Source organism: Bemisia tabaci, chromosome 8, assembly GCF_918797505.1.
Source record: "Bemisia tabaci chromosome 8, PGI_BMITA_v3".
Classification (NCBI taxonomy): Eukaryota; Metazoa; Arthropoda; class Insecta; order Hemiptera; family Aleyrodidae; genus Bemisia; species Bemisia tabaci.
The window spans coordinates 34,107,928-34,133,521 of record NC_092800.1 but is presented as its reverse complement, the minus strand read 5'-3'; the positions used below and the strand labels follow the sequence as shown (position 1 = coordinate 34,133,521).

The window sequence follows — 25,594 nt, the reverse complement described above, 5'->3', positions numbered from 1 at the left end:
TGCCTGCTGTTATTCAATTGGACAGCATTTTGTAAATAGAAACTACAATTTCTGTCTCAGTTAAAAAACGTATGCACCATCGGTTTCCCTATAGCCATATCGATGAAACTATATCGGTTTGCCGTCGCAGACTGTCATACCTACTTTAAATGAAAAACTACTTAACGTCCAGTCTTGTTTCTGTGATTTTAGAAAATTCTGTCAAGGAATGATATTGACTACTTCAGAGCGTAGATTGCAGAGATACTCACCGTCGATATGTGTTTTTATGGATAAACCAGAAATTGCAGTTCCTAACTGCAAAATGTAGCACTCTTAAAACCGCAGGAACTTGCTGCAATTGTTCGATCGGAAACTAAATTGGACCCGGTGGACCCCGTTAAACAGAAAGGAACCAAGCCATATCAGCTACTGCCAAATTTAATCGGGCAAGTTAATTTTTTTTTTCATGAAAACGGTTCTCTGGGAAAAAAAACACATTGGATCTAGAGTCCAGACTCTTAAAAACATCGACAAGAAAAAATACTGTCAATTCAATCAGATTTAAGCTTGAATCAAGAACCAAGCCTCTTAATTTGAGCGGCTTTCCTTTTGATTTAAGCTTAAATCTGATTGAATCAAGAGTATTTTTTCTTGTCAATGTTTTCAAGGGTCTGCACTCTAGATCCAATGTGTTTTTTTTCCAGTGTTGTGCGGATTTTCGTGCAAATTTCAGTGAAAATTCTCCATAGTTTGAAGCAAATTCCTTGCAATTTTCAAAGGAGTCCGCGCAAGCCTTCTCCTGTAAAAAATTAAATTACCCACTTAAATTTAGCAATAGATAATGTGGCCTAGTTTCTTTCTGTTAAACTCGGTCCAATTCGTGGTCCATTCTAAGTTAGCGCTCTCCTTAGTAACGCGTCAGCAGTGTTCATACTCTCATCATGAGGGCACTCAAGCCAACTGCCCGTCTGATGCCGTCTATTAAATGAACGACAATATTCTCATCATTTTTAACTGGCAACGAGTAGATTACTCGGACAGGAATGTCAAGCTGAACTTACGTATAAGTAGAGTCGAGGTAAGTTGTAAGAGTAGCTTGGAAAGCTGCTGGGGTTATGAAGTGTTCCAACATCCTCAGAACTGCGCCACCTGAAAAGGTACACAATAGACACGGTGATCAGTATGCGAAAAAAAGTAAACGTCTCAGAGACAAAATCAAGGAGAGTTTTAGAATAAATATTTTAGCAAATCCACTCACAAATATTTCAGGAGAGCAAAAGAATTGATTTTAAGGGAACAAGTCAAGTGTTCAGATGAGCCTTGGGCTGTGTAGTATGTAAGAATACTGTAGCATTTTGGAGCTCATCTGAAAAATTGACTTGTTCCCCCTCGGAAACAACCCGTTCTTGTATCATAATGGACTACTAGATAAGGTACGAATTTCAGCATTCTGATACATGTTTCTTGACCAAAATTTCACGTAGAACACGATGCACATAATGAAAATTACCGAAATTAACTCGTTACGAAGATATTAAATGATTCTTGATACGTGAATTCAAATCACCCGCTCATGAAAACGCAATGCTCCACGTGATTCACATCGCGCGCTAAACGTTATCATGTCAGTCTCTACGATATACAAATCTGGCAACCTCAATCTTGACGCTTTGGCTCAGCTATAGCAAATTGCTTATAGTTGAACAACACATGGCGGAAAATGTACATTGCTCGATTGAAAAGCTTGCTGAAACCGTTGTAGTGCGCGATTTGACTCACGTAGAGCTTTGAGTTTCTTGTGAGCGGGCAGTTCAAATTCCTCGTAACCAATGTGAAATAAAAATTTTAATATCTTCGTTAGGGGTTGGTTTACGTAATTTTCGTCGAGCGAATCGTGCTCTACGTGAAATTCTGACCAGGTATCATGTATCAAAATTCTTAAATTCGTGCCTTGTCTCGTGGCCCATTCACCTTATATTTTGACGTTACTTTAAGTTACGTTAATTATTTTTTCAGGCACTTATAACGTTTAAAACAAGCGAATTGATACAAATATACCGTGTGCTTTACACATTGGCCATCGACATCAAGGTTACGGTGTTGCCTGATTCATACATTTTTCGAATCCAACATAATTTGCGTGTCATATTCGGACGAAATCAAACAGAATCCGCTTAACTACATCAGGTGTTGCCCAGTTTCTAAATTTCTTCCACTAAAATGTAAATTTTCAGGGAAATTTGTGAATTTTTCCCCCAAAAATTTCCGAGAATTCTATTCGCGATCAGATCTATATTGTGTGGAAATTTCAAGAGAAAATACTCATAATACACCTCAAAAATAAACATTCTATCAGAGGAAATTCGGCAACTCTCGAGTGCTCATACAGCATTATTCCTTAACATGGCAGTTTATATTTATTTTGGTAGTCGATGACACACGCTGTGAAAAATCTCAACTGGAAGTATTTATGCTAAATGGAACTATGTGCAAGTGGAAAGATGGGGTGTGCTCGTTAGTTGAGGACCATAAGAATGAATGGGACTTTCAAAGCGCCAGTGACGTCAGCGACAACGACCGGGATCTGGCGGGACGGGGAGAGGGGAGACCGGTGGCGGGACTCTTTAACTCATGAGCCCTGTCCACAACGCTCTTGTCACATGCCCACGGCTCACGAGTTAGCGCTCAGTTCCTTTTGATTTTATGTAAAATCCCGCCTCTCCATTTTCTCAAAAGGAACTTTTTCCACTTTTACATTGTTTCTTATGTAGCTCACCACGAGCACACCCCATCTTTCCACTTGCACATAGTTCCTTTTAGCATAAATACGTCCAAATTTTTCTCGAGGGGACGGGGATTAATTGATTCAAAAAACTTACCCTTGTTGTAAGTGATGCTGTCGAAAATTTCACTAATTTCCTCCGGCGATTGAACCGAAGCCGTGATCGGGTGTGTATGGAAGTCGGCCATCAGAGCAGTATGAACTTGTTCGACTACAAAAATGTCTCCCATTCGCCAGTTACTTTCAACCTTTGTTGTAAAGAATAACCACAGATTGATGCATGAGTTTAATTCATTTTTTTATGATGGGAAAAAAATAGGGGGAAAAGATACTGATCGTACAGCGAAGAAAACTGTTTCCGAAGTATCAGGAGATAGTTCATGACGGAAAAAAATAATGTGAATCAGTGACATAGTTTGTTTTTTCGTTTTTATTTCTTTTTTGGTTCATTTTTACTATCAAAAATTCATGATTATTTCCTTCCTAAGTTGGTAACCTAATTACAGATGACTGTCACTCACTTTAATAATAATTGATTTCAAATATCATTTAATTGTAATATTCAGTTTTCGCGTCTTAGGTAATATTCATTACTTTCTCTAATTTCTGGATTTAATTTCAAGAAAGTGGTTGTTGCTCATTATATTCTGTTACATCTATTTTGGCATTTTAAAATATTTTTAGAATAACAGGTTTTTTAAGATTGAACATCTCCCGCAGGGACCGAAAATCCGTCAAATTTGAAATTCTTGCGGACCGATAAAAATAATCTGTAGAATTGTAAATTTATGAATTTTGAAAGGGGGAAGGGGGGCTGATCCATTGAACCGTACCTAAAAACCACTTGACTTGTCTTCCGAAACAGTAGGTATGTAATATGATGTTTCAGTTTTCGAACCCATTTTTTTGTAATTGGAGGAAAAGTTTGAAAATGCATTCCCTGCACTGAATAGTCTTTATAAAAAGGTTGCTTGAACAAAAGAATGCAAAACCCATCACCAGTACACAACCCAAAATGTATTAAAAAATACGCTAAAATAGTATAAGATGTATTAATAGTGAAAAAGCAAAGCATTTTAATGGTTAATTCGCCAATTTTAGTCGTTGAAAATTAATTTGCGCAAGTGTAGTTTAGCTGCCGGTTAAAATCCATCCTCTATATCCATTAGATGTATAGCAAAAAATTACTTACGCCAGCAAATCTTCCGAAATCATATGCATTTTATAACACCATAGAAATTAAACAACAAGCCTCCCACAATATTGTCTTTCTATTGGGAACCCTCCTGCACGGTTGAAAATTTTATGTAACAGAAAACCCGATCTAACTCATTATGAAACTAGTTTTGACTTCAATCTATTTGTTCGTCTCCCTTTGGTGTGGATGATGTTGGGGCGCGATTTCAGAAGGTGGGACTTACCATATCGGGTGTGCGGTACTGAAAAAAAGTTGCAAAAGCTTCGTTGAGCCAAAGAAAGTCCCACCAGTAAGGAGTCAGCAAGTCACCGAACCATTGATGCGAAAATTCGTGGGCAACCAAAGAAACAATAACTCCGATATGGACTTCGGTTGCGAGTGGGGTTTTATGCACGAGTCTCTCTCTACAAATCAAAATAATCAAATACTCAGTGACTCGATTCAAAAATTTAAAATCATTTTTGCTCCTCTAGGATTTTTACATCTTTCCAACTCCATCTTTCTGAACATTCTGGGTCAAAAATTAACCCCATGAAAGTTCCCTTCACGACGGTTTGGGGGAAATCAATGTCTTTGATTTGTATTTTACTTGCAAGTGGGGTTTCATGCTCGATTCTGTCTCTACAGACCAAAATACTAAAATTCTCAGTGACTCGATCTCAACATTTAAAAGCACGTTTGCCCCTCTAGATGATTTTTTACAATTATTAACCTCGTAAAAGCCTCCTTTACACGGATTTGGAGAGATTCTTGTTCCTCCAGCTTACTTTTTCCGATGAGGAGTGTTTTGTTTCACAATATACCTAGAGAAAAAAAGTTGTGTTTTTCCTCCTTAATGTTGCTAAATGATCAACATCCAATGAGAACGTCTTGGACGCGAAGCCCAATCTTTGACCGAATAACAGACTAGGTATTGTGAGTTTACTATAATCACAGCCAGCGACGTGACATCTATCACCCTTCAATCTCCGGAACAGCAACAATTTCGTCGTGAAGTTCATAATTTTAACCGCATAACGAAATTTTAGCGCTCCATACGATACTGAGCGTAGAGTCGCAAATGCATTAAAAAAATGGTTTCCTATGAGAAATTGTTCATTGCGCAGCAGTTATACTAAAGTAAAACTCGTTTTTGAGGAATTGATTGAGAAAAATTTGTAAGGAATGTTCTAGAGTTCGGAGAGGTACTTGATGTTCATGGCCCTTTGCCATGAACACGCAAATGTCAAAAGCAAAGGAATATCAAATTTTCTCGGAAGATCTTGAAAATGTTTACGCAAGTGTCAGCATTCCGACAGGCCTCCCTGTACCTATCACGTCTATATTTTCTAAGTAATAAATTAAAGCTAAAGTCGTGGTTAAGTCGATTAAGTATATAAAAGTATAGGGAAGCTACAATTAGGACGCAGGTCAAAAGCTTTAGAGATCTTACCTGAAGTAAAAATTATTGAAGCAATGTTTTTTTTTTATTTTAATGCATTTTGAAAATAACGCGTTTAGCGAAAGAAATTAGTAGGAGAAATTATACAAGAGAGGAATCCATTTTTTCGTGGAAGCACGTTTCTCATGAGCATACCTTTAAAATAAGCTACGAGTAATATAATCGAAATCTAATTCTTATATATAACGGCCGTTTGGCTATTTAAGCATTAGTTGAAAATGTATATTTTTCATTAAATATGTATGTTTTTGACCTTTCAACAGAAATTCCCAAAAATTTTGCTACCGAAAAAGGAATTATTTTTTTTTTGTTCTAAAGCTGAGTTGAAACATTTACCTACGGGATACTCACAAAAATTTAAATTTAAAATTATTTTTGTCAAATAATATTACGTCGATCAATATTCAGCGATCATTTCTGCCCCTCGCGTCGCATTTTTAGCTTGTTTATTGAGCGCAGTAGCATGAAATTCCTCAAAATTGGAGTATGAGTATGTACCAATTACAGAGAATAAACAAAAATAATGCTAAAACAAGGCTAACAAATTTAAAGCATCAATAAGGTAGGACAATTTGAGCCGTTTAACTACCCTGTAAATTACAAAAATCAATACAAGTATGAGTACCAGCCTGATTCCCGTTATTGTCTCGCACTTAATGAAATCCAGTAAAAAAACCGTTTTCGGTAAAATAAAATGAACTACAATTTTGGGTGTATTCCTCAAATAAAAATGTTGTGAAATGTAGTGAATTTTGTAAAATCATTTTTTAAGGGGAAACATCGTTGACACTGCTTGGTAGTAGAAAGCACGGAATAAAGCTGTAACGCAACTAGCTGAAGCCTAAAGCTGACTTATATTTCAAATCGAATAAGTTATTGCTTCCGATATGGAAGGAACTTCATTCAGCGTCGGTTTTGAGGAGTCGGGACTTACCATGTCCGGTGTGCGGTACTCAAAAAAAGTTGCAAAGGCTTCGTTGAGCCAAGTGAAGTCCCACCAGTAAGGGGTCAGCATGTCACCGAACCACTGATGAGAGAACTCGTGAGCAACCACAGAAACAATGAACTCTGTGTTTCTCTCGGTTGCGAGCGCAGTTTTAAGCACATACTTCTCTCTACAAACCAAAATAATCAAAGTCTCAGTGATCCTATTCGTCTCGAAACCTAGGACCATTTCTGCTCCTGTGTGTGATTTGGATCTTTTTTGAAGCCATTAAAAGTCGATGAACTACCTCACTATTGAAACTTATAATGGGTCACCAAACCATGTACTGAAAAAAAAAACTTCGGCCTTGGAATCCGTGCTTACGGGCTATACAGACATACCGTCCGCGTTCCGGGCTCAGAGGCCGAAAGTTCCGGGCGTAGCACCCGGAACAATCGAAGCTGCGGCTTCAGCACCCGGAGCTTTCGGCCTCTAAACCTGGAACGGAGATTTGTCTAAATAGCCCGTAACGTCTGTGCTTTTTTTCAGTGTGAACGAAGTTTGCCTTCCAAATACATTTTTTTAAAGGCGAATGGCGCGTAGAAAACGATGCGCGCCTTAAAAACGCGGAAAAACCCCAAGAAACCGAGAAGTATGCAGTTGAAAAATCGCAAGTTTTCCGCAACCATAAAACCTCCCAATTTCGCCCAGAACCGAATTATGTCATCCGACGCCAATCAGAAGGGAGCACAGGTTTCTACGACTTCCATCAAATTTCGTTTTACTCTCTATATATGGAAGCAATAGGAAGTTAGATACTGTATCTTCAGAATCAAAGATTTGAATCATATTCTTGTTACTTTTAGTAATGAAGCGACAATTCCACTTTGAAATACAACATATTTTAACAAATATCAGTGGCAAATGAGTGGAGACAGCGATTTGACTGCCTTAGTTCATCGCATCCATAATTTTCTCGCCGTTCCGGCGTGTTAGAAATTCATTTGAGTCTTTAGATTTTTTAAAAGCGGGCTTGTCGGGATTTTGGCTCCAAAAATACTAAATCCACCACGTAATCTTCTCACCTGCTATTTTCAGAATATTAAGTGAAAAACACAAAGTTTAGTGACCCATTGGTGCATTTAACATTTAAAGACTACAACTTTAAGAATGATTGAACCAATTTTTGCAAGCTTGAAACTCCTTTTTGTCAAAAAAAATTTGTTGAATTATGCCTCGTTGCAAAAAAAGTTCGGATGTTGTCATTGATTTTTCATGGGTAATTTAGTGTCCGATGAGTAGACATACTCAATCACTTGGTTAATGATCGGTCATCTGCCATTGAAACAAACTGATAGCATACTTAATATCATCATGTTATGTTTGAAGTGGTTTTTGCTCGTAGTAGTTTTTCCTAGATTTACGTTTTCAGCGACACTGACTAAGTTCTAAAATATTTGGGAGTGTCCACGACGAATTCAAGGTTTATAATCAGATCAACTTGAAAATCCAAGGACTTGGAAACGGAGGAATTAATTTGTATTGTCTGCGGAGGGTTGAGGCTCGAAATAAATGTGCGATTGCTTGTATAAGAGAGAACTTGAGATAAGAAAAAAATGCGGATTGATACATTATCCGGTGGAAGTGAAAAGTGTATCATTTTCATTAAGAATAGGTAATGTACTGTTTGGACTTTTAAGCGCTCAGCCAATAAGCAGCGCTTTTTGATTTCGACTTGCCTCTAGAATACCAGTATACTTGTGCTAATTCGTTTAAATGACGCACCAGCTCATCGATGTGTAGGCTTTTTTTTTTTTGGGGGGGGGGGGGGGGGTCCAGTTTTAAAATAAATAAAGCTGTGATAACCGTATTTTATGCTCTTAACGTAATGCGCGGGTAGTTACGATCGTTTGTCTGTAAGAAATTTCCTTAGCGGTAGAGTAATTCTTATCGAAATTGATCGTTGAAAATAAAAGAAGCCTAAAAAAACGCGCCTGATGAGCTCAACGGTGGCTATCATTTTCGGGAAACGAAAAAACGCGTTTACGGTTTCCTTGGTAACCTTTGTTTGTTATCAGCTGATGTTTTATTTCCATTTCCCAGCCAAATCGACGGAGTTTATACTTCCTTTCTTCACTAAATACATTTACTAACACCTAAGCGCTTTTCTAATACGACAGTATTCGAACTTTCCCGCTTGTTTTAACCTACTTATAGGGTAAATCCTAAGCAGAGGCAATTATCACGGTTTTATATCGAACATACTGAACATGAGAGTATTTAGGAGCGAATCTTCAAGGCAGGCGGTGGTTCGGGGGCATCTTTTTCAGAACAAATTTGTATTAGTTTTGGCTCAAAATTTGTGAAATATTTGAGTGTTGGAAATTGAAGATTTTTACCTCATCAGTTGAAACATTATTTTTTCGAGTGTCAGTCAATTTTTTTCTGGTATGTAAAGTATTAGAAAAATATGGCAAAAAATGAAAAGATGGGAGCGTTTAATTTAAAAATATTTGTGGGTAACAAACGAGCGACATCACCCCCTCCCCTTTCCTCTATAAGACGGAAACCATAGTGAGGTAGTTCGATCTTAAAACCATTAATTGAATTACCAGTTTGTAGGTATCTTACCTCTAGTCCTTAGATTTTTCTTTTTCATTTCTGTTTCAAGTCCCTCAACAAGATCCGAACGTTTAAGCTTAATTATTCGCGTGATATTCACGTGATTAGAGCACCCGCGATATGATGTCTCGAGAAAGTATACCAATAATTAATGCTTGCAGTATACATGGTGCCAAACTGACTTACCTCTTTTATTGATGGGGCCTGCTATTTGTGCACGTAAGGAAAGCCCTAAGAATAATAATTCGCAATATAACACAGTTTTGGATTGTGTTGGCAAAGAATGTGTCTCGTGTAAAACAAAAAATAAAAATGTGATGCGACATCATAGCCTTTCTAGTCCCGTCGAAGTAGCACCTCTTTAATAGGTATCTCATGTGTGAATTTTAAATTCCCGAACGCACCGTTATAGCGTTGTGATAAAACGCATCATATATACTAGTAGTAGAATGAGTTTATTTTTACGAGATGCCTTAACATCTGTACGAATACGTGGAATTATCCAGGATCGTGTGCAGGCGTTTCTGGCTAAACTGTATATTTTCCCGGAGAACCTTAGTAAACTGACGTACAAAAATACACCTATGCATAGGAATCATTCGCATTTCAAGAATCCAGGAACAGGGAACTATTTCCAGAGAACTTCCCTGAAACTTTTCCCGGAAAAATTCACTCATCCGAACATGTACTGAGCAATCGCTCATTCTTTAGAAAAAAATTCCCGGAATATCCCCTCTGCGTTCTCAGTATTTTAACTTCCCCTTGGAAATCTGTTCCATAATTAGATACATGACGTTATCGTTGTCTTATAGTAATGAAAAATGACCAATTTATCCTTTAAATTAACGTCCAAAAGTATCTTATTGTTTAAAATTTGCCAGCGCTGGCCAAGACGGATTTTCGCCATAAATTAAGCGAGAATTCCTCAACGGGATAAGCCGCTCGTAAATGGATGAAGTATTATCTTCAGTGGCGTGGCGTGCTTTGCAATATATCGATTGATCTTACATTTAAACCTACGGAAAAGAATCGATAAACAGGGTGTTCGCAACGATTACCTGAATAATCGATTCTTTACCACAGCTTCAAATGAGGAAATATCGATAATTGATTATTCACGCCTCGCCACTGGCATTATCTTGCCATAAATTTTATCTGCTCGCTATGGCAGATAAGCAAAATTGAACTGTTCAGTATTATCTGCTATTTGCTAAGGCACAAAAAGTATAAAATTGGGTCTGTAACCCGTATTGGTAATTTGGTTTGACCTTCTCCCTTGAAATTTTATTGTTAGCGGTGACAAAGACCAATGAGGACCATAGACGCCCAGGCGTCTGTCACTCGGTGTCATAAATTGACGTATTTCTGCCAAACGGAACTACGTGCACTAAGACATGAGCCCTGAGACCCATAAGAATATATGCATAACAGGGCTCACGTCAAAATGCGCATAGTTCCGTTTGGCAGAAGTATGTCCAAATGCAATTAGGTATCGTATCTTCATTCCGCAACCTTCCGTGCCTTACATGTGAATCATTGAGTGTGGCATAACCGTAAGGTCAAAGTTTCTACCGAAAAGATGAAATAGTGATCGAGGAGGAACGTCATTCTCCATGTTTTCTGATCCGTTAGTGGAGTATGACGCAAAAAATTGTTGCTTTAACGAAGTTCATTATTTTCGCCCATCAGTAAGCTGCAACCATTTTCGAATACATTTTTTGGTAGGTCTCATACAAACTAACGCATCAGTTCATTTACAGTAAATTTATGGAGTAGATAGTGTGGACTTAAAATCTTTAGAATTAGTAGGGTATATCCTTAGGAACGGGGGAACCTCCTTTTTTCTAAATAGGAGAGTTAGTTCACTTCAAGTTTCACCAATGTTACCATAAGTTAATTGTGCAAATATTTACAGCAAAGTGCAATTATCAAACATGTGAAAAGTGAGTTTATAATTACAAACCAAGTATTGTCAAACAGAGAATTGTCGTTACCGAGGCAAGAGCAATTCAAATCGATGGTAAAATATGCGTGATAAGGTGATCATTTAATTTTTACCCCTGATTAGACAGAATTAGGAAAGAGGATCATGAACTGGACCTATTAACATGGATTAATTTAGCCTCATCCTATAACCAAGAACTGCGTTGTACAGATATATGTCCATTTTTAATTTTTCATAAGTACATATAATTATTAGGTATTTTTTAGTGCATCAGAATCTCTACCTCTATACAAAACGGAATGAGGAGACAAAAAATTACCCCACAGTGAAGCCTTATTACATGAGTCTGTTGCCCACAAGACGCAGGAAATTTAGTAGAAACTCTGTGGATAAAATTGCGCAAACTCACATTGACTGCATCAGAAATGTCTTGAATTTATTGCAAAATACAAAATATATGTGGTCCATACTACGCATCGTCAAATTAATTGCACCCGCACTGATAATTTTTTCTATCCTCGATAATCAGATTTGCTCTTAGTGAGATGCAAGGAAATTTAACTAAAATAAATATATAAACAACCAAACACGAAAAGTGTTGCCAATCATTCGCATGTCAGAGTTCAATCGTTTTGCAGCATTTGTTTCCTCTTCAATTGAGATTTAAAAATCAAATGTTCTTGATCGATTGAAATCAGACGTGAGGAAGGTTGATACCAGTTTGCAAAGTTGTTAATTAATTTAGTTCAGCAGGCTGATTATAGAAATTGATAGGTAAAGCGACAGGCTAAGAACACAAAGAGAAAATGAAACGATCCTACTGGTAGAAGCGGATGATTGTATTAGACGAAGGAGGTAATTATTAGACTAACTAACAATTACTCATAATGGACTCTCCTGTTGGTCCATCATCTTCCCTCTTAATCTATGACAATCATCTGTTTCAACCAGTAGTATCGTTCCATTTCCCCTTTATATCCTATTTATCTATCAATTTCCATAATCAGCCTGTTGGTTCCCTCGCATCTTTTACTGGGAGAAAATGTCTGTCTTAGGGTGTATTTCAGACAATTGGACTATTAATGTTAAAAGGAACTATGTCATACGCAATCCCTATGCACATAGTTCCTTTTAGCATAAATATGTTCAATTATTGTAATGTGCTCAATGTGATTTTTGTGCAATTTTACCCAATTTCTTGTGTTCAACAGACGCACAATGAAGCCACATTTCCACAGGCAGTGCGCGTCGCGAAGTCAACCGCGCCGCAAAGATGATCGTCCGGTTGAAATAATTTTCAACCTGCCCGTTTCCAAAAATGTTGGCGACACATGTCGCCTCATGAGAGGCAACAATTAGGTTTAAAATCGCTATACCCGGTCGCGCGGCTGACTTCGAGTCGCGTTCTGTCTGTGGAGCCGTGCCCTTATCCAAATGATCGCGATTCCTCGATTAGAATGTTAAGAAATTGGTGATGAGTGCTATAGCTTGTGGTGTCCCGAAGCATGGTGAGTTCGGGTGCTTTTGAAGGTGAGATGTGACGTTTTAGGTGCGGTGGATGGGTGCGTTGTGGGGGAGGGCTTACCATTGCGGCGATGAAGTACTGAAAAAAGCGCGCAAAGGACTCGTTGAGCCAGAGGTAATCCCACCAGGCCGGAGTGACCATGTCGCCGAACCACTGGTGAGAAAACTCGTGCGCGACGACAGTCGCCGCGTACTCGAGTTCTTTCCTAGTACTCACTCCGTCCACAAGTTCCACCAGTTTTTCTCTAGAAGTTAAATTAGTCATTGTCAATATGCTTTTTGTTGACTTTTTGCCTAAAAAATCAAAATTACGAACTCCATCTCTGGAGCTGCACTTCGGAAGTTGAATGTATAACCAAAGGTCCGCATAAGGGAAAACGTTTTTTAAGAAGATCCCTACGGAAAAATCTCACTTGCGAAGTTGAGAAAAATATTGAGTTAGTCAACAGGGTGTCTACAAGTCCGGAATTTCCGGAAAGTCTGAAAATAGCACTGATTTTGAAGGGCGGTTCGAAAGTACTGAAATAGTACGGAAATTCCGCAAAAAGGTCCGGAAATTTTAAATTTTTTTGTCATTTTTGTCGCTTTCTCAAGTTTTTGAAATTTTTCGAATTTCGTCAAATAGACGTACTGAAAAAGTACGGAATTTTTCTGTTGGGAAAGGTACTGAATTTCTTGAGAACGCACTGAAAAAATACTGTAAAATTACTTATTTTTGACCAGCCTGTTTTAGTAGACACCCTGGTCAACACTAATCATAGTACCAACTAAGAGTCCTTGTGGAGTCCCAGAAAACACCTTAAAAAGAAGAAGAAGACATTTCCAAAAAGATACTCTTGAATGTAGTTACTCGGGCTTGAAAAAGACTGTGTCCTTAATATAAAGTTATATCAAAGGTCCCGTTAAACTTCCTTTGAACACAATGTGAGCTCTATGGAGCTTTGGAACATGAACACGATTATAAGTCTTGCGACCTCAGGGGGAAACCAGAAGTCACTTCCAAACCAAAAGCCCCTTTTTTGGAGTGGCAACTATTCGAACATAGGCGTCGTCGGGTTGCAGCGCGCAATGTTGAAGGCGATTTAATTTTACACACTCGCCGGAGAACGAATCAAGTTCCATTGCCTCACGATGCATTCAGGTATTTTTGCGACACGCACACCTTAAAACTGTTAATAAATCCCGGGAATTTCTACAAGGCGTGTCATGCCTCTAGGCCTGTTTGCAGTATGCTTCCTCACGTATGGTAAAAAATGTTCTGATTCCTTCAACAACTCAGACACTAAATGTTTTCCTAACATTTGACTCACTGCTAGTGCAGGACGTAGCGTTGAGTACATGAATGAAGTACGTCTATGACCGCATGAATCAACGGTGATTGTCAAGTATTATGGTCGGAGCTGCTTCAAGTTACTACCACACCTCACCTCCCGGAAGAACTTTTCTGAAAGTTCCGGAAATATGTACTTATAAAATTAAAACACTCGCCTTCAAGTTCCTAATGTCTCTCAATCTTTGTGTAGCAAACGGATAGGCACGCACAAGTTTCAAGGCACACTGAAAAAAAAGATTGGTAGGTAGAATTTTCCATTCATTCACGCTGTATTTCACACAGCGTCAATTCAGAGTCAATTCTGCCAGAAGGAAGGTAAACGTTACTGTATACTGGTGCAGATAACCATTCCTCTGACAGAATCGATTTTGAATTCACGCTGTGTGAAATACAGCGTGGAGGAATAGGAAATTCTATCAATCTTTTTTTCAGTGTATCATTTCTGAATGATCAAGAGGATAACCATCGAAGGATTCATTTCTGATTGGCTCAGCTTTCTTGGGTTTTGTGAAGCTCTTATGATAAGACATCCATCATTCAGTAGCTATCCTCTCATTAAGAAGGTACCAGGTAAAATTATATGGATCGTTTTGTCTTAAATCGACGTTTGTGTTTCAGTATGTACATACATTCAAGTCACTTTTACAGCGCGCCCGGGTGCTCTGCGACACATAATCGCCTCTCTTGTCTATCGACCCAGAGGTCACCTGGTAAATAGCATCTTGTAATTTCATCTTAAATACTACCTCTCCACGATTTTGCTGGACGTCCCCTGCGTTTCTTCCAAGGAGGAACCCTATTTAGTACCTTCTTAGGCAATCTGTCATCCGCCATTCGTTGAACATGACCATACCAGACAACTTGTTTGGTCGTAATCTCATGCACGATGTTCTGCTCGGCGTTATGTATGTTACGGAAGAAGAAAATAGCATGTTACTCAGTTTAGCAGCCATGAAGGTAATGCCCTACTCCCTATATGATTCAGATTCTTCAAAACAAGCCGTCTATTTTAGTCACCCATTTCTCTTTCCCTCTCTTGCAAGATTCGGTGGATCATTTGATTTCATATTGACAAAAATCACCCAGTACACTTCGTTTTATCTGTGCGCAAACATCCGTCCTTCACATTTCGGTCTCGAGACTTCCAGTGCTGTCAAATCGTGCAGCACTCTTCAGATTTTTTTCAAATTTTAAATACTCATTGCCGTTAGAATCGGCAAGCCGGCATGTTGTGGATAATCCGGAGTCTACACTCAAGCACTCGATTTTGCGCTTACTTTAGTTGTCGCGGATTTAAGTACTCACTTTATTCTAACGGATTTATTTAACACATTTCGCAATCTATCTGCTCCTCTGTTCGTCACATTTATCTTTCAGATTCCAGGTCATCTTTTTCTTCCACCACTTTGTCAAATGCCGCGTAGGCTTTTATTCTCGTCCAAATTTAGCTCTTAAATATGAATTTTACGGGCTACTTTCGGCCAGAGATCCAGCTCTGAACTTGAATAAATTATTGAGGACGCTGAGAAATGAAAAGTTGTGGTGCTTTTTACAGTCATTCCCTTTTTTTTCTCTTCTTGAAGGAGTAATAAAGGTCCAGGGGAGTCAGTCGGCTGACGATACACAATTTTGCTTTTGAAACGTTTTTTAACTTTGAAAAAGTGTCTTTGATTTAAAACGAAAATTTAGGCTCTAAAATATTTTTGTTTTATCAGTAGTATTTTGCCGCCCCCTTCTCATTCGTTTTGAAACATCAATGAAAACCATCAAATGAACGTGCCAGCGGGGGAGGGGTGCATAAGACGCGTTTACTGGTGTTGAACACATTTTTTGGGAAAGCCCTGTCAACACTACTAGCAAAAGTTCACGGAACATTGCGCGAAAGTTAAGTTTCGTAAACGTATCTCTTCGAAATTTCTATACCTACATTTAAAAAAATTTCAAAATTTGCCGCCATGGGCCGCGGCCTATGTGACCACCCCCTTAATCCGGCCCTGTCTGTGGAGGCTTGTAATTTATGAGAAAACACAGTCCCAGTGGCGTGACGCAGGATAAGTTCGTTTGAAATTTAAGGGAGTGAGGAGTAAGAGCCCGAAGTTGATCAGTAGTTTGAAGTCTTTAGTTTCAATTCCTTTTTCTTCGAGGTATCTTTCCTCGATGGAGTCCGTTTTTTCTCTAAAAAACTCGGAAGCTCCGTCTTTTTTAAAATGAATGAGCTGACGGAGAATGATGTAACACCGATGAGAGGAAAAGATCAAAGGCTGAATGGGAAGCGTGTGCAAATAAATTGGATCTTCGCTAACAAGAAACGAGGGAAGAACTTAAAGTCAAAACTTTTAAATGCAAAGGAAGTTTGTCAAAGTAATCGTGTAATATCTAGGTTGATCGATCAGGAGTCAAACACCTCTCAGCGTTGTCGGTTGTTGGTGATGAGAAAAATCAACGAAGATTTCACTCATTCGTTCGATGTTTTGCGATTTATATGTAGATTGATCTGCCGTTTAAACCTATGGAATAGAATCAATAAATAGAGTGTTGGCATCAAACACCTTGATAATCGATTCTTTACCGTGTGTCGTATTCTTTCTTTAAATGGAACAAAAGCGAAAATCGATCATTCACGTTTCGCTACTGAATTCAATAGGTCTGTCAGCATGCTGAAGTCCCGAAAGTAAAAGCTTCCACAATGGCCAAGATACTAGTGGAGGATCTCTTGTCTCTGCACCTATCTGACTATCCTAACCTCACGAAACTTAGCATGTGATCGTCCTTGGGGAAGGCGATCTTAGTCCATGAAAGCACACACTACAATATCAAGAGCGGTTTTATTTGTTGCCGTAATGCTCTCATATCCACCATCCAAATCGGGTTGTATGATGTAAGATACACCTCCTCCCGTGGATGGTCACTAATCATACACATCGATATCCGAATTGATTTGTTCCTCGAGTGTTGAAGAATGCAAGAAGAATGCTCTAATGCTAATGTCCTATGCCCAATTCCCTCCGCTGAAGGAAATGCTCTTGGTTCGCACGACTTCCTGCAACTTGACAATAGTGATTCACCTTCAAATGTGCGCGTTATCTTCTGAAGTGTTCAAGCCAGAACCGGGGTATGCTTGAGGCTCTAGTGTTTTCAATGATGACATCATCATAGATAGCGCTGTTAAGCTGGGCCCAGGCGTGATCACTCACCTGGGCCGACGCACAACGCGTGGGACTTTCGCGAAGTCGATCTTCGGCGATCGGAGATCGGATGCGCTGAGTAGATACAACATCGATTTATGAACCACCTGTATACATATAAGGTATCGTAGGGTTTAAACGGCCAGACTGGTAGAGTGTATTCCTTGGGTCAAAATAAGACTTTTCTCTCCCACAAAGCTTCTTGCAAAAGCGCACCTAGTCCGAGTAACGGCATCCCTAAATTTTTGGGAAAAACATTTTTTTTCCTCTTTTTTTTTAAAATTTTGGCAATAGTCGTCGTTTAAAACTCATAAAAATGACAACGTTCATTCAACTTGAAATAGCAATATTTGTGAATTTATGAGCGCCTGAAACTAGACGAGGTTGCCATGTTCATATATTTTGGTCCTCAATCTTCGCAAAAATTCCGAAGGAACGATGATATTTTCGAAAATTTGGGGTTCCGTCGCTCCAACTGGGGAAAAAATTGTTCGAGGGGAAAGTTTTATTTGACTTAAAGAACTTAATCCTACACCTGGCCTGACTATTTAACCGCGGAACACCCTATTTATTGATCCATGCGCCAGACATCTTAAGGAGCCTTTGCTCATGCGTTTTCTTTCTTTATGTAACAGCTAAAAACAATTAAGTTTTGTGTTACTTCTGGAATTTTCTCGATAACTAATTAACATATCTTAAAACCTTTTTGTGCGCTCTGTGACACCTAACAGCCACTGATAGCGATCCTACCAGAGCTCCTCCGGCAAATCGCATCTCATTATTTCCTGCCTTATTCCATCAATCCACGATTTGGCGGGGCGTCCTCTCCACTCTCTACCAGGACGGATCCAATCCAGAACCTTCTTAGCTCGCTAAGACCCAAATAAAAGTCAGAATTTCGTAGTGAAATGATACAGTTCTTGGACCCTAGGAGCCACTAGGTCAAAAAGGTCCTTTTTTAAGGTGAATGATTAATGTGCATGACAGTTATAAGGCATACTTTAGGTAACCGATAGTTTCTGAAATTATTTTTCGCAGCTAAATTTTGGAAAGGATGAATAATTAACGTTCGCCTGAGGAAATCAAATTAGGCGCATCGGACAATCCTAATTGACAACCTCGGCAGTACAATCAAATTTTTCACTATTTTGTCCATATTGAAGTGCTGAACATTAATTTTTATCGTGCCCCGAGGCAGATTCCTTTTTGTGACATCATATTTATGCTCCCAGACCCTCCTTGAGTGTCCTTCTGGTCTTCATTTTTAAAAGTTCCCAGTTTCGCCCGCATGGTTCTGTTCCTACTTTCAAGAGGGCACCCCGTTTCACTCACATTGGCGGGCACCACGCACCGAAAAAAATGTCAGAGGTAATCCCCTAAAATTGTGGTACTACCCCATTTTGTTGAATGATATGAGCATTTCCAATAATTTTGGTAGCACCGCAACAGTCGGGTTAGTAACCTAATTCATTGGGGCACTACCACAATTTTAAACTCCCTAATCAAGCTTGGTCTCAACCCTACCTCTTTTCTCTCGTGACATTTGGACTGCTTTAAGCAGAAAGGAACCAAGCCACATCAGCTATTGCCACATTCAATTGGGCGATTTCATTGCTTACATGAGAACGGTTGTGCAGATTTTTATGCAAACTTCTGTGAATTTTCTGCATATTACGATGAATATTTCTTGACATTTTCAAAGAAATCCGCACAAAAGTTCTCTCGTTAAAAATTGAATCGTCCCATTAAATTTGGCATCAGCTGATTTGGCTTGGTTCCATTCTGCTAAGCGCGGTCCACTTACCGCACGCGGAAAAGTTTCGGACCAAAATGGGAAAAACTCGGGGAAAAAGTGATATTGGTGATAGTTGAACGGTTTACCTGTAGGTTGTAAGTCCGTAGTTCTCCATTGCTCCGGCGCTGAAGTCGGGGACGGCGACGATGTCGAGCTTGGGGAGCTTGTACTTGACGTTGAGGTACTGTTCGAGGGCCGTGAGAAGCCGCTCGCCGACCTCCTGGATGTAGTGGGTGTCGTCGACGGCGTCCTCCCGACTCCACACGCGCACCCGCTGGTTTTCCACGGAGTAGACCTTCATCTCGGACACCGAGAAAGCCACCAGGTACGTCGGCATCGGCTCGCTCTTCCGGAACCTCACCCATACCTTGTTTCCGATCGATGCACTGGAAAAGAGGAAATACGAGCACTGAGGTTAGTTGTGCTGGTCGAAGAATCCCTGTCCGAAGGTCTAGGATCGTGAGATTCCCCATATGTGGTGGACGAGGACGCATGGAAATCGGAAGAAGGAGATGAAGAGGATGAGGAAGAGGCAGACGGATGAAGGACATTGATGAGGAAAAGAAGAAGAAGAAGAAGATAACGAAGAAGAGAAATATCGAGTAAAAGAAGAAAAGTTAAAGAAGAAGAAGAAGAAGAAGAAGAGGAAGAAGGAGGAGTAGAAGAAGATGTATAAGAAGAAGAAGTATAGAAGAATGATGATGAATAAGATAAAGAGGATTTTGAAGAAGAAGAAGGAGATGATGGTGATGAAGAAGAAGGGGATTATGATCATGAAGAAGGTTAAGAGGATTTTGAAAAAGGGGAAAACAAAGAAAATGACGGAGAACGAGAATGTACAGCAGTTAATCAACGAGATGATGAATGCGAAGAAATATGATAGTGAAGATGAAGAAGAAGACGACGAAGAAGAAGGTAAAAGCGGATGATGAGGGAGGAGGAAAAGTTAAAGAAGATGATAAAGGAGAGGACTTTAAAGAAGATGATGAGGAAGAGGCATGTGAAGAAAATGATCAAGAAGAAGCGAACGTTAAAAAATGTGATGAAGAAGAGAAATAAGAAATAGATGATAACGACCACACGGATTAAGAAAAAATTTATTTTCCCTTGTATTATTTTACCTCTTGCTCCTCTCTCTCTCCGCCATTCTCTCTGATTATCCTTCCTATTCCTCTTTTTCCGCATTCTCATCTCCTTTTCTCTTCCTCATTCTGTACCCTCATCTTCTTCCCCCTATGTTCTCCTTCTTCGTGCTCGATTTTCAATGCATCCCTACCCCATCTGACGTCAGCAAACCAATAAATACAATGTCAAATTCGATTTCAGTGCATATAATTTGAGCACACAATAAATTCATCCCAGAAATTATAACGGGTTCTGAGGAAGAGTCGTTGCGTCATATTTGATGGCATTTCGATTCTATGATTCATCTGCGTACACATGCACAGCCAAGTTGAAATATTGGGATTGCATATTTTTAGAGCATTTTTCTTCTGAAACGATGATTCATTTTTATTAGCGATAGAACTTTTTATCTCCGAACGCCGCGCAAACGACGTAGAACGAGCAAGATACCAGTAAAACAATTATCCTTGCAGCAGAAATTTTTCTCAGTTGATGATAAGAGGATAACGTATGCCAGTCAGTTCATCGAATAATTTTTAATAACTTTGTCTGGTTCACTAGTAATGGTGTTTGTTTTCTTCACTTTACCCAACTCACTTCTACACAGTTGCCGTTTGCGATAAACAGAGGAATATGATTCCAAAAATATACAAGGACCGTCTGAAGTGTTTCTTGAGCTCGTGCAAGAACATCCTGTCACCTTCCGGCCAAAGTATCACAAGCGCCATGCGACGTTTTAATATTTCCGCCGCTATCCTATTTTTTTACGGACAAATTTTTCAACGAAGCTGTCCGAAAATTTCACTGAACTTTCTTTGTGCTGCCGATAAAATTCAGTGAAATTTTCAAACAGATTCAAGGAACAATTTCTCTGTAAAAAAATGAAATGGCGGCGGAAATTTTAAAATGCCGCATGGCACTTGTGATACTTAGGACGGAAGATGACGATTTTATTAGATTGAGTAATATTGAAGTAACAACTCACGCTTCTTACTCCGATACTCTAATCTAAATCGACAATGAAGTCAGGGAAATACATCGGCTTGTGACGTTGCGAAATTCATGTCGCTTTTTAATGTCACACAGAAAAACTGACAGGTTTTGGCTCGTAAAATTTAGCACGTACTGTTAAAAGTATCAATGTTAAATTCTTGATCTTGATACATTTCTATTCGGAGCCTATGTCGCTCCCAAACAAACGAGGTGATATCATTCTAGAGAGAAATATCCTCCTTTTTCGGAGTGAATGTCGCTCTGACAGCGCGATATCAACTCTTTCTGTTGAGTTACTTTCTCTGTTCTTACGAAACTAAATACACTCCATATATTCCTATGAATCGAGCGTTTTTGGGGCAAAGAAGGATCCGGGGTGAAATGCACTCCGGATTTCTATGGCAGTGTGGTTTTCCTACTCAGGACAAAGTTTCAAAATTCTATGCAAACTTATAGTTTTTTTACAATTTTTCCCCCCTAAAAAAGTAAACTACATTAATTTTGGAATTCTCCGACTCACTCAACATATTTTGTGTGAACATTTGAGACGATTCTGGCTGTACTTCATGATCCATGCTATGTAATAGCATTCATCAACGCTGAGTTAGTCGTAAATTCAATTTTTACACGCAGCTGTTTTTTTACAACATTAAGCACCAAAATATTCCTCTCAACTTTATTCTTTCGCAAAACTGGAAAATTCAGCTTCAGGGCTATTTGCAACTTGCGTTTATCAATTTTATTGGCTGAAGCACATCGCGTTGAAAAACGTGATCAAGAACTGCTCGAAGTGAGATATCTACAACTCCACTGAAGTCCGTAGGCTCACATACCTTTATGAAAAGTCTACGTTTGAGGACTTTAGATTGTCACAAAAGAGGTGAACTGTTTCACTGACGATAATGCTCATACATGTTACAGAAGATACAGTCTTCTCAAGTGCACCACCAGGATCATACAGATCTACCTTCTTCAGTTTAATGACTCTGTCATTTATAACTAGGTTCTCGATGCTTCAAATGTACGTGAGTTATTAAAAATCCATCTGATAGTGAACATCAGAATAATGAGTCTTATGCCATTTCGAGTGGAAATGGGCGAATTTAAATCGAAAGGAACTATTTCCATTGTGGCTTGGGCCATGAGGCTCATAAGAACGCATGCATGATAGGGATCATTTCACAATGGAGATAGTCTCTTTTGATGAAAGTTCGTCAAAATAATAAAAGAGAAGTTTCCAACTTTGCCGAGATACCGGCCCTTTTAAGCTCGTTCCCTCAAAAAGAGCCAGGAAAACTTCCATAAAATTGCGACACTAAGTGTCTCCAACGCAAAAGAGAATATGTAAACTTTATGACGGCTTTTCATGGTTTCCGCTTCAGCTTCCGAGGACGTTACAATATTGTTGATGAAATGAGTTAGATATCTTTTCGTGCAGTATTTTAAAGAAATTCGATTGTTCCTCAGAGTCGGATAATAAATGAGGGCTTGGAGGACAAGGCGCATAAGTGCAGTTTTTGCTATTTCAAGAAATAAGTATTTAAAGTTTCAAAATTACATGGAGCCTTGTGGTGAAAAGGAAGTTTAAACTCGCTTTTTGATGCTTTTAAGTTGGATTTTCGTTGTGAATTTTTCACAGAATATACTTTCTAACTAGTTTTAGTTGATTTCATGAATATCCCAAATCTTCAAAAACTGTACTTATGAGCCTTGTCCTTCAAGCCTTTCAATTGAAGCAAAAACTTTAATGCTCTTACTTTGAACTGCATTTTCAAAAACTGTGTCTTACCTATTTTAAGTTGACCATTATGTTGAAGCGTAGAGCTCTTGTAATGCATATTTTGAATCTCGAGTTTTGAAAAAAATAAAAATAAAAATGAATCAAGAAAAAATGACGGGTAAATCATGGATTATAGTCTCTAGGATTTTCAAAAAAAATAATCAACCGTTAGATTCGCTCTATCAACAGTCATGAAAGGTGAAACATTTTCATACCAGGATACAGGTTGTATATGTTTTGAAAACTTAAAGTTGGTACCTCGAACTAATTTTTATCCTGTACTGAACAATTTGAGTCTCCACTCACGAGGCACAGTGGAACGAGCTTATAGAACAAGTCGTACATGACATTTTGGGCTAAAATTTCAAATGTTTATGTTTATTTCGTCATAAATTCAATTTCAAGGGGTGTTTCTGCAAGAATTTTTCCCGAAAAAAACCAACGGAACAACCTTTAAACATTTTTGTTTTATATTTCCGAGAATATAAGCTTTCAAAGTGTCCAGATTTTGTCCGACCTCTCGTATTTACTCTGTCCAGTGTGCGACGGCAAATTTCGTCTAACTTTATCCCAAAATTATTTTTTGTTTTTACGTTGCTAGAAACTAATAGATTGTTATGATATTTTAAGGCTCCACTCACTCTGGATTTGATCTCGACTCTTCTGGCATATTTGAGAGTGCAGTTTGACCCTGGCTAACGGCAAGGTGGATGGTGTACGGAGTTTTGAATCCAGGCTCGTCGAAGCAAGGAAAAGCTCTTCTTGCATAAGTGGACTCGAACTGAGTGATTGCAAGCCATCTGTAAGAAGACAATGACAGGTTAGATACATTTCAATCAAAGCATGTGAATTTTATGATTGTTACATGTATGCCAATTGAAAAATGGAGGTATCGAGGAATGAAATCCGCAATTTCCACTATTTGAAAATGCGATTATGAGGTAACTCCAAGACGATACGCACAAATCTATTCGGATTGTGTGTAAATCAATGTGTGATGTTTGTAAATCGGATTGTGTGTAAATCGATCGTGTAAATCATAATTAAATCGATGGGATTACAGGGGAAGTTCGTGCTTACATGACATTCAGCTAAGGCAATTAATCGGTAAATAAGTTTATGAATAAGTAGATAAATATATTTAAATGAAGCCTGCGCATACATAAAAATACTGAAAACTCGAGTCTCCTCTTGAATTGATGTTTACCATCCATGAACCGGTAGCTCCTAAAATTTATCAAATTCTCACGTATAACTTAAAAATAAATTGTAGTATCTCGGGTTGTTTCAAGAGGCTTTTAAAACTCTTCGCTTTCTTCAAGATTAATTTATCAAATTTATCATTTATTACACTTGTACAGCCTTCATGTCAATTATTTCAATGGTAGACTCTATATCTTGGAGTGTAAGTAAGAAGAGTGGATTTGTATCGTTAAGTTCAACCCGATCCACCTCAAATTTTCCTCAATCGACCAACATTGTTACCAAGACGATTATTACATAAAATTATTTTCCAATTTTAAACGTACTCGATAAGAAAGAAATGTGCATTCCTTCGAACACTTTTAGTTTATCGGAGCTTCTATTACTCAAACTTTTTGTCCTCTGCAAAATTATTGGGGATGAGTCTGAGACTACTCCAGTTCTGAGTTGTCATTTTTAGTTGCCGTGTTGAGAAGTTAGTTGAACTTTGGTAGTTTTAACATAATAACATTTGAAGCTATTGAGTGAAGCGTGAGCCCTTTGCATGGAGAAAACAACCGTTGAAAAAAGTTATTCCTCACACAAAAGAAGAAGATAAATAATCTAATACTACTAAAAAAATTGTGTTTGATTTGAAAAAAACTCTTTTTCTCCAGAAAATCTGGTTTTAAGTGCGGGAGATTTTTTTCAGAGTTCAAATTATTCTTTTCTCGAATTGATATCGACATGTTTGCCACTTTATACAGCAGCTACTTCAATTCATGAGTCATGGCCCCTAACCGCCACTATTCCTCAACAAACCACAAACCTCCGGAAATCTTAAACTTCAGCAGTTCAGATTCTATCCATCAATCCCACCCCTGCATCGAAATTCATTGCCTCTTTTAATTTCTATATCTCATTTTTTTACATTTAAGGGAAATGAATCTTCTAGACGATGGCAAAGTCACGTATTTCTTTAAATCAAACATTTTATCCTCAAATCCAAGGCGATTTTTTTTTCATTAAAAAAAGCCTCTCAACAATTTTCTCTCTCAAGTTGGTCCCATGAACTCTACTGTTAAATAAGGCTCCATTGATCCACCAAACTAACTAGTTTTTAGCTCAAAATTAAGCTTGGTCGTCACATATTTCATTAAATCAAACATTTTCTCCTCAAATCAAAGGCGATTTTTTTTTCATTAAAAAAAAGCTTCTCAGCAATTTTCTTTTTCAAATTGCCCTTATAAACTCTGCTATTTAGTATGATCCACCAAACGAACTAGTTTTTAGCTCAAAATTAAGCTTGGTCGTCATCGTCTCCTACTCAGAAGTGGTGGTTTCTCCTCCCTTTACTCTTTTTTAATCGAGTCGAAACTCGCGTCAAAGTAAACAGAGCCGTCAAATATCGAAAGAGGGAGCTGGCTTATCTTCAGCTGCGCAACGGCTCGAGCGTTGAGGTAATGAGTAGGTTGATTTAAAATCGAACAAGCACAATATCTGATGAGTCCTAAAATATGAGCATTCTTATGGACCTCAGGGCTCATCAGAAAATTGACTTGTTATGTTTTAAACATCATCGATTCAAGTAGGCCCAGGGCCACGATCCTGATTTTGGCCGAGACGATTAGTCAGTTTCAGTGTCATCGGCATTCTCGCTCTCTTTGCACAGATCTTCGTCATCATTTTTCCAGCGCTGCCTGTCAGTCCAACTGCCCGATTATCGGATCCGAGGAGCGAATTGCCGAATTAAAAGGGAAAACGTACTGCCAATGTCGTTTT

At 38.6% G+C, this 25,594-nt stretch overlaps 2 protein-coding genes across 4 annotated transcripts in view; one reads left to right on the top strand and one right to left on the bottom strand.

Annotated features, from left to right (window-relative positions):
• Nucleotides 1-25,594, bottom strand: part of LOC109030231 (aminopeptidase N) — a 39,247-nt gene that overhangs the window by 10,706 nt on the left and 2,947 nt on the right. Inside the window, exons 2-6 of one of the 3 annotated variants that reach the window (XM_019041082.2) lie at nt 23,272-23,430; nt 18,819-19,118; nt 12,481-12,664; nt 2,862-3,012; nt 1,044-1,131 (exon numbers count right to left, since the gene is read on the bottom strand). In XM_019041082.2, coding sequence (XP_018896627.2) covers nt 1,044-1,131; nt 2,862-3,012; nt 12,481-12,664; nt 18,819-19,118; nt 23,272-23,430 — 882 coding nt within the window. Of the gene's footprint in view, nt 1-1,043; nt 1,132-2,861; nt 3,013-4,185; nt 4,367-6,337; nt 6,519-12,480; nt 12,665-18,818; nt 19,119-23,271; nt 23,431-25,594 lie in introns of all 3 variants that reach the window. The other 2 variants (XM_019041083.2, XM_019041084.2) reach the window with 2 other exon arrangements.
• The window catches only part of LOC109030233 (prolactin-releasing peptide receptor), a 384,812-nt gene continuing 382,528 nt past the window's right edge, over nt 23,311-25,594 (top strand). Inside the window, exon 1 of the mRNA XM_019041087.2 lies at nt 23,311-23,450. The gene's annotated coding sequence lies outside the window, so the exon portion shown is untranslated. The remainder of the gene's footprint in view (nt 23,451-25,594) is intronic.